General features: G+C 37.7%; 1 protein-coding gene across 3 annotated transcripts in view; it reads left to right on the forward strand.

Moving 5' to 3' along the window:
- Window positions 1-12,967, forward strand: part of GPC5 (glypican 5) — a 1,430,236-nt gene that overhangs the window by 34,224 nt on the left and 1,383,045 nt on the right. For all 3 annotated transcript variants that reach the window (XM_059377522.1, XM_059377523.1, XM_059377524.1), the window contains exon 2: window positions 8,887-9,048. In XM_059377522.1, the coding sequence (XP_059233505.1) occupies window positions 8,887-9,048 (162 nt within the window). The remainder of the gene's footprint in view (window positions 1-8,886; window positions 9,049-12,967) is intronic.

Below are 12,967 nucleotides of genomic sequence, written 5' to 3' on the forward strand. Positions count from 1 at the left end.
AAATACTGATTCTCAAAATAGCCATTTGGTGAACTTGTGAGAACAAATCAAATCATGTTACTCCCCTACTGCCCTCTCTTTATTGTGAGAGTCCCTCCTAAGTGTGACCTACGAGGTGTTGTGTGAACCTACCTTATCTCCAGTTTTTCTCCCCTTGGTTCACATACAGGACTTATTTCCTTTTCTTTTTATTTGGTTTTCAGTAGTTTGACTGTAATGTATTTAGGCATGATTTTCTTGTGTATTTATTGTGGTTGGGGTTCAGTGAGCTTTTGAAATCTGCCAGTTTGTGGTTCTTAGCAGATTTGGGAATTTATAGTTTTTATTTCATGGAGTATTTTGTCTGCCGTATTTTCTCTTTTTGTCTTCTGGGACTCCAGTCTGATAGGTTAGATTTTCTGAATTCTCCCACAGCTCCCTGAGGCATTATTTATGTCTGTCTGTCTGTTTGTACTTATAATTTTTAGATTGGATACTTTGTATTGGTCTCTCCTAAAGTTCTCTGACTCTTTCTTCTGTCATTTCTATTTAGCTATCAAGCCCACCCAGTAAAGTTTTTATTTTGCATATTATATTTCTCAGTTACTGAATTTCCATTTTGTATTTCTTAGTAGTTTCCTTTTTCCTCCTGAGATTTCTTACTCTATAATTTTCAGAGCACACATTCCTTTTACTTCATTGAACAGAGTCCTAATAGCTCTTTGGAGTCCTTCCCTGTTTATTCTAACATCTGGATCATCTCATGTTGGTCTGAATTATTGCCTTATCTCTTGAAAATGGGTCGCATTATACAGATTCTTCATATGTCCAGTTATTTTAAATTGCCCCCTGAACACCTTGAATGTTATGTTATTGGTATCTCTGGATTTGATTATATTCCTCTAAAGAGTGTTAATCTGTTTGTCTTCGGAGAGTACTACTCTGGTTGGACTCAAACTGTCAATTGTGCCTCTTGGGAAGCTACTGCAGTTTTAATCACATCCTTTTTCCTTAGCTTGCAAATGGCGGGACAACTTAGAGTCAGCCCTGGCCGTGTGAGAGGTAGTTCAGGGCTTAGCCAGAGATTTGGGCAGAGTGTACATACAGCAGTTGGGGTTCCCTCTCTCTGGCCCTGTCTTGGTTGGTGTCCCTCCCTCACTTTCCAGCCACTGTGATTGCTTGGATTTCTATCTTCTAGTGCTTTGGTCCTAAGAAGATTGAGATTTTTGTTTTGTTTTGTTCGTTTTTTATATGGGAATTTCATCACTTTATAGATGGGCTGCCCTCAGACTAAAAGCCACAGAGATGGGAAAAGAACCCTATGGCTTTTCCCTTCCAAATAGTGACTCCCTTCCAGACTCTTTTCTCTTTGGTCCACCCTCTACAGCTTTCAGGTCATCGCATGTCACATTTTGTCCAGAGTTAATGGTTGTGCTCTGTTGGTGGCACCATCATACTCCGAGTGGGGCCCTTCTCCCTGTGTCTTGGACATAGAAGGTTATTACCACTTCAGGGCAAGAAACCAGAGAGGACACTGAGCCAGTGCTATGAGACCTCCACTTAATATCAAGTCCTTTTGCATAAAATAAATGAAGCATAAAAGAGAGTGGCATGATTTAGCTTGCTGTAACCTGGGCTCTATTAGTACAGTTGTAGGGGCTGGATCTCTTTCCATGGCAGGGGACCTGGGCTGTGGTAGATCCAGGCTTTACTCTGAGCTGGGGAATGATGGTGGCATCCACAAGTCCTGTGTTCTTGCGTCATTAAATTTGGTTCCAGCAGGAGAGAGAAAGCTTTGCTTTCCCAGAGGCCCCAGCAAATATCTTTTTGCATTTCTTTCTTGCAACTGGCTGCCTATTTTTGAATCAGTCACCCTGCCAGCAGAGTGACTGCTATGTTTTAACCAGTGTAGACTCATCATTATATATATATATATATATATATATATATATGTATAAATTGTGTATGCGTATTGGTCTCATTTGAATTGCATGTATGTGAATGAGGGACAGGTGAAACTGAAGGAAATTCCCGGGGGAACAGATGCCCACCAGTTCCCAGCAGATCCAATGCCATTGTCATGATTCCTGCTGGATTCATGGACCTCAGTACTTTTTATTCTAGCTAGGTGAAGGAATACATTTGACTCAGTCAGAACCTTTTCACCATATAACATTTTACAAACTCCTATCACTGTCAGAATTTATGGCAAGAAGACAATCTCAGAAAAGATAGGAGGAGCAAGTTTACCTGTATAACCTTCCTACTTTTAATTCCAAGGTCTTGTTTTCGTCTGTTGAGCATTTGGTATTTTATGACTTGTAACATCTACTCTGGTGTTCCTGACATATATCTTGATCTTGGTGTCTTGGTACCAAGGGCTCTTTTCTATGTCAGCCATCAATAAAGCTGGTTTGAGATACAAATATAAAAATCCGGTAAGTTGACTGGGGGAGAGGAAATGGTCGAAACAAAAGGAGAATGTATAGTATCAACTAGCTGTTCTAGTGTAAAGCTCTTCTTTATTATGAAATAAGGCACAGAAATATAATATCCTTGAATTTAAATCTATTTGATTAATCACAACTCATTACAATCATTGTTATTGAAGCCCAGATTGTCCTATGTTTAGGGAGTAGAAATCGATTGAAATTGACTGCTGGGTTAGACCAAATTGTGTCCCTCCTAACCACCCCCCAACCTCTGAATTCATAAGTTGAACCCCAGCACCCAATACTGCTCTATTTAGAGATGGGGCCTTTAAGGAAGGAGGGAAGGTTAAAGATGGTCATGAGGATGCGTCCTACTCCATGGCTGGTGATCCTATATAAAGAGAGAGGAGATAGCAGGAGGACACATGTGCAAAGAAAAGGCCATGGAAGGACACAGAGAAAGTGGCTGTCTGCAAGACAAGGAGAGAGTTCTCAAGAGATTCCTAGCTTGCCAACAAGCTTGGACTTGATCTTGGACTTCCAATGTCCAGAACTGTGAGAAAATAAATTTCTGTTGTTAACTATCCAGTCTGTGGTATTTTGTGACAGCCCTAGCAGACTGGCATAGCTCCTGAATCCTTTTCATTTGACCCTACTAGTTCTTTGATAGCTTCTTTGCTACCTTGTGGACAAGAGGCTTTAGCTAATGTAGCATCTTATATATTTCCTGCTCCAGACCTAGAATGAGGCATTTCGTTAAGAAGCACCCATTTCTTCTTGAGAGAAATGATGCTGCAAGATGATAATCTGGGCACAAGGATGCCCTTTGCCCCTCAGTTGGCCATTTGTTTCTAGGCCTTTTCAGAGAAGCTAGAGAATATGTGTATTTAAAGGTAAAATTTTTCATACTTTCATATTGATACTTCAATTCAAATTCAAGATTAAAGAATTTTACTTTACTTTTTCTTTATGTCTCTCCTTTCTTCCACATTAAAAAAAATCCCGATTTTCAAAGATACAGGATAGAATTAGAGAGTAGAATTTGAATACTCTGTAATTATTTGTCTTATCCCATAGTAAACTCCTAACAGTTGTAGCATAACATAAAATATAATTTTAGTACTTTTTCTGTTTTCTTCTTCCATGGCTAATATTACTGGCAGTGTTTATTGTTACTGCCTTTTAAATCCTTTCGTTTTTTGATTTTTCAAAAATTTCTTATTTTTTTCCTACTTTTTCCTGTCCTAAGGCATTTTCTTTGTGTGACTGGCTCCTGTGTTCCTTCGTTTGCAGTTTTGATCTCAGAGTTCTGTCTTTCATCTTTACTTCTTTCCTGAGTATAGTCGCCTCAGAGCTGAGGTTTTCTGATTCTGATTTGTGTTATTCCTTCATGTTTTCTTTCATTACCTTTTTTTTTTTTTTTAGGTGTGTATCTTCCTGCATGCTTTCTTTGTCAGTGGGGATATTCTGTTCCTTATTGTCTTTTTTATTGTAATAACTCTGTTTGAGATTTGACCTCAGTATTTTTTTGTTGTTCATTTTATATGAAGTGAGTATTGTTTCTGGACATTTAGATTGAGACAGGTTTCATGAAAGCTTTTCTAACTTTACAGAACTAGTTCTGTTTGCTGTAACATTTAAAAATATGGGTGCTTATTTTCTGAACTTTCTTGGCTTTATTTCCCTTCTCACATTGGTCTCCACCTTCTTTATCTGTGCTTCTTGGATCCCTATTCTGTTGAATTCTGATCCCATTTCCAGAAGTTTCTCTTCTGTGTGGAGTTCTGTCCTGGAAAAGAGCCTGCTTGAAAGTTTTGAGAGTTCATAGAGGTCCAGATTGCTCCTGACTATTCAGTTCTCTCTATAGTGGGTCCTTTGCACATACCCCAAAATTGAGAGGGCCAATTGCAGCCTGTTTCAGCTGCAATTCTCAAATTGGCCCGCTGTCCTTTCCTATGAATTCTTTTGGCTATTTTGGGGGTTCTCCTGTACTCAGGTTCTTCAGACATTATCCCACTGATTCACTCTACTGCCTGCTGTCCAGACTGATACCGTGAAAATCTATGCCTGTTGCTGATTTCCGCCAACCCTGTTTATATTCTGAAATTATAGGAGTACTCTATCATCTAGTTTTGTTATATTTCTTGGATTTATTTTCTAGTTGTTCTATCTGGTTCATGTGGGGAATCAGAGATAATGAAAACCATGCCGTCATGGCTGCCATTTCCAGAATGCCTCCCAGTGCTCCTATTTTAACACTTTAAAAAAAAAATACACAAGCAGGGAGATGGCTGTAACAGTTTCTCATGTTGGAGAACAGACAAGGAGACATGTTCACCGATTCTGCTTCTGGATGAGAGAAGAGGAGGAGAGAAGAGGAAAACCCCCACAATTCTGGTTGAAGTTCCCTTCCGCAAGGAGCCTGCTGTTTTATTTTTAATTTCATTCATTTTTAGTAATTGAATTCTTACAGAGCTTGATTTTTTCATCCGGGAACATGAGCCTGGGCCACGTCCACTTGCTGTTCGATAGCCTAGTCATGCCATGTTCTTTGAAGCCAGGCTTTGAGATTTTTTAAAAATGAGTCTTGTTACCTCCCTGGTATTTATTCGGGCTGCATCTGGCTTTGCTTTCTTAGGATGCTTGTTCTATGGGGGAACTGTAGCTTCCCACGTTGGGCATTTTATCAACAAGCAGCTTATTGTGTCCTTTGTGCTTATACTGTGAGCAAAATGTAAGATATGGTCCTTTCCCTGAGGGCATTTGGTTCTTCTCGTCTGTCTTTTGGATACAGGAAGCCAGGAAACCAGTGTCTTGTGGGCTCCTCCCCTCCCCTGCTATCCCCACTCTGAATGCTGATAAAAATACTGTGCCAATTAAACGTAACTAGGTCTTTGAATTACAGGCCCAATTTGGTTTGGAGTTAGTGTTACACTGTCATTATCAGCTTCCAAGATTCTAAATGAAAGTCTGGATTAATCAGTGCAGATCCGCATCAATGCGAGGGATGTATTTGCTCTGAGTGGTCTACATTGGTCTACACTGCTGTCCATTGATTACTCAGAGTTGTGAGACGTGATGGGTTCTCTCCCACATTATGTTTAAGATAGCAGTCAAGATAACTTGTAGTATCTTTCTAATTGTGCTTCTCACCATTTTGTTTTTGAGTTAAACTTGGATGGTTCTTAACCAAAAATTTAGTATCTTTCAAGTGACCAAACAGATGACTTCTTTCAAGGAGAAGAAAACTCCCAAGCAAGAATAAAAAATGGCCAGTTGTGTTTGTAGGTAAACTATAGATTTAAGACTACAGCGTTCTTCTCAGTAGAGTGATGGTGAAGAAGATAGCTCTGGAATCATTGCCAATTTTCAGATACCTCCTCCATTATTTTGCAGTGCATAAGTATGTGACATCGGACAGTTTTCATTCTGTCTCCATTTCCTCATATGTAGAATGTGGTAGTAATGTTCCCTACATCATAGGATTAATGTGATAATTAAATGAGATAATGTATGTACATAGTAGATCCTCAACTATTGGTTTGATGGGTAAAAGATGGAGTGTCGGGGCTTTTTAAAGCACTGTACTGGCCAACTGGGATATAAAAATGAACAAAAATTGGGATGTCTGGGTGGCTCAGTCAGTTAAGTGTCCAACCTTTGGTTTTGGCTCTGCTCATGATCTGAGGGTCCTGGGATTGAGCCCCAGGTTGGGCTCCATGTTCAGCAGGGAGTCTGCTTGTCTCCCTCTCCCTATGTCCCTCCCCCTGCTTATGCACTCTGTCTCTATAATAAATAAATAAATCTTAAAATAAATACGCAAAATTCCTCCACTTGGAGCTTTACGGTTAGATGAGGAGACTAATTAATTAGCAATCACAGGAAAGAATATAACATTGTCACCACAATAAATGCAATAGAGAGGCATGAGACACTTCAGGGGCACATAATAGGGACAAGAGCTGTGTGGGAGGTTAAGGAAAGTTCCCACCAGAAGACCAAGGTCAAATGTAAAGAAACGTAGATGGGAATGAATTAGGAGAAGGTGTGTGATTGTCACATGTGTGGATGAGCACAAGTAGGATGAGAGTGTCCCAGTCAGGGAGGTTAGCATGGAGAGTGACTCTGAGGCAAGTGGGTCGTTGGTGACTATGAGGAACTGAGAGGCCAGTGTGCGAAGGGAAGGGTGCAACGGGTGGTGCTACCCGGGGTGGGCCTGGAGGAGGCAGGAGGGAAGGAATGGTCACAACTTGGGTGCCTTTCTAGGCTATGTTTAGGAATGTGGTCTAGCAAACCATGTTAGGTGTTTGAATTCTAGAGAGACATTTGCAAAAATCTATTATTGTTGTCTTGGGTTTCTAAAAAAAGATTTATTTATTTACTTGAGGTGGGGAGGGGCAGAAGGAGGGAGAGAATCTCAAGCAGACTCCCTGCTGAGCATGGAACCCACCAGTGGGCTCCATCTCGCCACCCTGAGATTATGACCTGAGCCGAGATCAAGAGTCAGCCATTACTGGGCTGAGCCACCCAGGTGCCCCGGTTGTTGTTCTTCTATTATTAGTTTTGTTCCTTAGCAGTCCTTTGCAGACTAAATATGTTATATACATTAATGTTTATTTGTTGATTCTTTCTTCCAATCTCTATTATTGTTCTTCTCTGAATGCTTAATTCCTCATTTTTTCCACTTAGGAATAAGGCTGAGAAGATAGCTTTGTTTTCTTTCAATCAGCTTTACTATTTGAAGCAGAATTTGCTTTTGTATAACTTTAGGCAAGATAAATGAAAAACAATTGCCAAAATATTACCTACTGTGACACACATAAATATTTTATGCCTCATCGCCTTTGTGAAATGCTCAAATGCTGTCATTTGTTACTTGTCTAACTTAAGCCAAAGCCAAACTCATTAGAAATTTTGGTGTCCTATGTTGGCAGGAAACTCACTGATTTCACGTGTTTTGATCTCACCCAGAACAAACTTTTGGAAATTCGAGGCCCGAGGTCGACTCTGCGTGACACAGGGGGAGTTTGACAGTGTGTGTGTACGTGCACGTGTATGTGCACACATACATGGATATTCTGTGTTTGCTGATCTCCTCTTGGTCAGTGAAGAGCTAACAGTCGTGCTGTGAAACTCCCCAGACATCAATAAGGGCACAACTCCGTTTCCTACCCTACAACAAGGAAATAATGTATGCAATTAGGACATGTAAATAAAATTGTCCTGACCTTTTCAAAAAAGCTGAGTAGCCTTGGGGTGTCCTGGGGCTCATGCCATGATGTTATCCTTGACGGGCACCGTCCACGCCGTGCCCCTTGAATTCTCCATTCTCTAGCAACCCCACTGTGTATAAAGGTGCCTGCGCTGTCTTACTGTGTAATTTACCTTTTATCATTGGATGATAAACTTGGCTGGGTTTACTTTTTTTCTATTTGTATATTATTCTGGTATAAAATGAGGTTTTAGCTCATCTAGGATGAGAGTTGTTGATCATATTAGCATTTTTTTCTAACTACAACACCTCACATTTCATGTAATATGCCTCTCCCCAGAACTTTTCTGAATATGGTTGTAAAACTAAAAAGTACTTTTAAGGGGTGCCTGGGTGGCTCAGTCAGTTAAGTGGCTGCCTGTGGCTCAGGTCACGATTCCAGGGTCTTGGGATCAAGTCCCGCGTCAGGCTCCTCAGCAGGGAGCCTGCTTCCCCCTCTCCTTTTGCCCTTCTTCCTGCTCATGTGCTCTCCCTCTCTCTCTCACTGAAATAAAGAAATAAAATCTTAAAAAAAAAAAAAGTACTTTAAATGGTAGGAATTGTCTCTAGCAAGCTAGGTAATGAGTAGAATTGCAATGGTGGGTTTGGCCCATGAGGATCGGGATTTCCCCATCACATTGTTAGTGCGGAAAATCGCTTACTCCACAAGGAGCATGAGCGTTATGCGGAGCTGAGAAATCAGGTGAAGGGTCTTCATCTTTCTTTGATGTACAAGATTTGATTTTTTTTCCCCCCTCAGGAAATATAATTGTTTTAGCCAATATACTTTTGTGTAACATATGTAGATCGAATACTTTTGGCTGAATTAACAAAATAAGCAAAAATAAAAGTTTCCTGATTTAGCTCTATTTATATAATAATTTGTTTTCTATTACTAGTCTATTTGTTAGTTAATAGTAATTAGTTAATTGGGTAGACATACTTAATATTTGATCAATATGTTAATAAAATAGTTGAGCAAAGGGTTAGTGGTTTAGGATATTTTGTTTCATGTAAATAAAATGTAAATGTGTTAATGGACAATACATATATATATTTTTTTTCATATATGTATTTTTAATAGAAAGTGCTCTGGTAAATAAGTTTCTCACATAGAATGTGAACCCCTTATATACAGTACTGATTATTAATGCCTGACATGTAGCATGTAATCATTTTTAAATGAATAAGTAATTATTTTGAAAAATACTGTATCTGTTTCAGGACCAGATCTTCAGGTTTGCATATCCAAAAAACCCACGTGTTGCACTAGGAAGATGGAGGAGAGATACCAGATTGCAGCTCGCCAAGATATGCAGCAAGTGCTTCAAACATCCAGCTCGACATTGAAGTTTCTAATATCGCGAAATGCTGCGGCTTTTCAAGGTAAATGTATCTTTATTTTTGAAAGTAAGAAGACTTGTTATGCAGTTTTCCTCTTATTATACTGGGAAACTTGGCTGCATTTACTTGTCTTTGGATGCCATTATTCTGGTGTAAAATGAAGTTTTAGCTTCTTCTAACCCTCAGAACTTGTTTCCGAGGTCATCGTGGGGCATAAATACTGAGTTGGACTTAGGAAACCATTATGTTAGTGAAATGGTTCTTGAAAATATATGCCCTTATAGGGTCCTTCCAGGGCCCCCAGTATTCTGATCTATGGTTTTACTACAATAAGGATGGACATAATTATTAGATTTTAGTAAAGTATTCTATAACATAAAATCTCATTGTTTTTAGCTGGGTAATTATAGATTTGTTTTTAAAAAGATGATCTGAAGAAATATTTTTCTAATTTTCCCCCTGCTACCTCATGTGGTTTTCATACGAACACCAGTATGATATTTCAAAGTGCAGATAAGTCTGATAAATAGTAAAATAGGAAATATTAATTGGATATTTAAGGATCAGCTAAGACCAGAACTCAGACTTAAATAGTATGTTCAGAAATAATATTAATGGGTTAAAAAATTATGAGGCATATTGGAAAATAGATGATTTTTTCTTATTTTAGTCATCATCTCTATAAAATTCTTTATTACTACAATAAAATAGCTTAATTTATTTTTCCTTTTATAAAAGATTAGCTTTTCTGTATATGATTAGAATGAAAATATCTAGAATACACTATTTTTTAGGCAAATTTATTGCTTTTGTTCAAAGCAAAATATAACTTCTGTTAGTATTCCTTTTCCTTAAGTGTATTAATGTCAATCTATTTAAATAATTTGTGCTTTGTTTACATGCATAACTAAAGCACAAAGCTGATTAATTTTTAAAACTATGCTCATTAAATAAAATAAATACAATAAATCAGGATAAAATTTAAGTTGAGATGAAATGTAGTTCATGATGAATTGATTTTTTTGTGGAAACTGACTTGTCAGAGTTTAAAATATTATTTTAGTGATTTTTTTTTAACTGTCTTAGAAACAATCTTATTTCTGTTACGGGATATATTCATATTAAATTGTTGATAAGACTTTTTAAGGAAAAAATTATGATTTCAACTGGCTGAACCAGAACCAGAAGACTTTAACTACACACACACAGCGATATGATGATTTTGTCTCTTGAAAATGACAACATGCACAATATGGATAATATATTGTAAAGATAAGGGAGTGTGAATAAACCAGTTTGGCTAGAACAGGGATGGGGAGTATGGTGGAGATTCATATGCTTGAAAAGGTGAGCTGGACTTAAACACAGAAGGAGACTTTTAAAGCATCAACTGGAGATTCATTAAAGATTTTTGAATAGGAAAGCTTCCTTATAATTTCTCAACTTTGTCAAAATGAAATCCCTTTAAGTAAGAATATATGGCTGAAGAAGATCATGATCAAAGAAGCCAACTTTTTCGGATCGCAGTATTAACCACGTAAGTGAAAGAAAGTGTCATCAGTTGCTAATGTATGGGCATTCAGTGAATGTTAGCTGAACATTTTCCACTGTCTTCAAAGATACTGTAACCTTTCATGCTTTGCTGGATAACTTGATAAAGGTAGAGACATAGAGTATATTATGGAGTGCTTGCCTGGCTTAGTTTGTAGAGCATGCAACTCTTGATCTTAGGGTTGTGAATTCAAGTCCCATGGTGGGTTGGTGGGTGTGGAGCCTACTTAAAAAAAAAAAAAAAGAAAAAATACATATATATGTGTGTGTACGTATGTATATACATATATATAGAGAGAGGGAAGGAGAGAGAGAGAGAAAGAGAATAAGAATACATATACATTAAGTTCAAATGATTGGGAAAATACAAAACCTGAAGTATTTAGATTTTTTTTTTTATTTATTTTTTTTTTTTAGTATTTAGATTTTTAAGATGGGTTCAGACTGCTGAAAAATTTTGGTGATATTGCTAAAAGTATGGCGACAACTAAGTGGTAGAAATATGTGGCATTGTCTCTAGCTGCCAGAGTGTCAGGTAATTTTATATACATTAAAAATTTTTCTCTTTTATACATTGTGTTAATTCAGTAGGTTGAGTTTTGCTGTTTACTTAAATATTAATCATAAGAAATGAAAATGCTAGGAATTTTCTTAAATATGACTTATAATAGATTGTTGTTTTGTCCCTTTATGAAGTGTCAAATTATATTTAAGAATCATGACAATATAAATTTAAAATAAATTTGCCTAAAGGCTAACTTTACTGGAACACATTCTCTTATAAGAAGAATACCTACTTTTTTTTTTAAAAAGATTTTATTTATTTATTTGACACAGAGAGATCACAAGCAGGCAGAGAGGCAGGCAGAGAGAGAGGAGGAAGCAGGCTCCCTGCTGAGCAGAGTCCGATGCGGGGCTTGATCCCAGGACCCTGAGATCACCACCTGAGCTGAAGGCAGCGGCTTAACCCACTGAGCCACCCAGGCACCCCAAGAATACCTACTTTTAATTTAATAAATAGGGTAAGAAGCTTTAGGCTTATGTGCATAAAAACAAGCTTAAATATATATGGTGAAAGCAATTTTAGAAATCACATTTACTTTAACTTAATTGAGCAGGCAACTTCATCAATAATTAAAATGCCTACCATCTAGTTTCTTTGCCATCAGAATATCTGAAAACAATTCAAAGTCTTTATTTTTCTAAGAAAGAAGACAACATGTTTCATTGGGAAACTGCCTGTTTGAGAAATATTTAATGGGGAAATCAGTTCATTTCTCACATGATGTAAGTAGATTTGCTACGTTTTGATATTTTGACTTTTAAATATTTCACTTATGTCCTCTGCTCCAACAGTGTTAACCTGTATTCTTTAACTGGTATTCTGGGTTATAAAAGACTTTAGACCAGGTAGCTGTCTAGATGTAGTATGATTCCTTCTCTCGTGGCTTTCATAGAATCCCATGAAAGCATGTTTTTGAAGCAACCCCTTGGAAGTGGCCGATGGGAATGATCACTTGGGTCTGTGGATTTAGTGGGCACCCATATCACTGTGAGATGCAGGAACTGTTAAAGGCAGGGAGGAAACAGTGCTGGTAACTGGTCCTGGAAGACGTAAGGTTATCTCATATACAGTCCACATTCAGCTCTGGAATTCAGCCCTGGCAGGTATATACCAGGAGAGTCGAAATCAGCCTAGACGGACAACTCTTCTATTTTCCTTTTATGGAATTTATTAGTGTTTGTCTCAGTCAGATTTCCTTAAAATAAACATACACCAAAACAAAAGTCTGTTTTTGGAGGGGTCCATAATTATGACCAGGGGCTTCACTATATCCCAAGTGTAGTCATTTATACCGGATAGAACATTTTATAAGCTAAAAGACACAAGCTGATATCTTTGTGCCTGTTACTCTTCATAAATACACGGTGCTGTTTGCAAAGAGGAACGCTGGCTTTGTCACAGTGCAGACAATAACCGTTCTTTATTGTCGGGGCTTAATAATGCTCATGAATAAAGCAGAACAGCCTGAGATAATAATACAAAAGAGTTTGCTTCCCTTCAGCTCTTTCACTGTGAGTGTGGGCTTGCTGACTTTAAACATATTTTGGAAATATGTTTCATAATGTTTTATTTATTTATATACTAAAGTATGGTGTGATTCATGAAGAAACAGAGGCAGATGACAGAGAATTTGTCATTACTGTAAAAAAGCAACCCTTACGCAGTTTTCAAATTTGTTGGTTTTTTAATCTCCATTCAAATAAGATGATGCAGGTTAATTTTTTTAAATTGAAAACTCCTAAACACAATTTTCAGCATCATTTTCAAAAATTAAAAGGAAAGAAAAAATTTAAAAAAGATGGGATATTTGGGAGAACTCTGTTGGAAATTTGGGTTTTGTTGAAA

The sequence above is a fragment of the Mustela nigripes genome, chromosome 15, assembly GCF_022355385.1.
Source record: "Mustela nigripes isolate SB6536 chromosome 15, MUSNIG.SB6536, whole genome shotgun sequence".
Lineage (NCBI taxonomy): Eukaryota > Metazoa > Chordata > Mammalia > Carnivora > Mustelidae > Mustela > Mustela nigripes.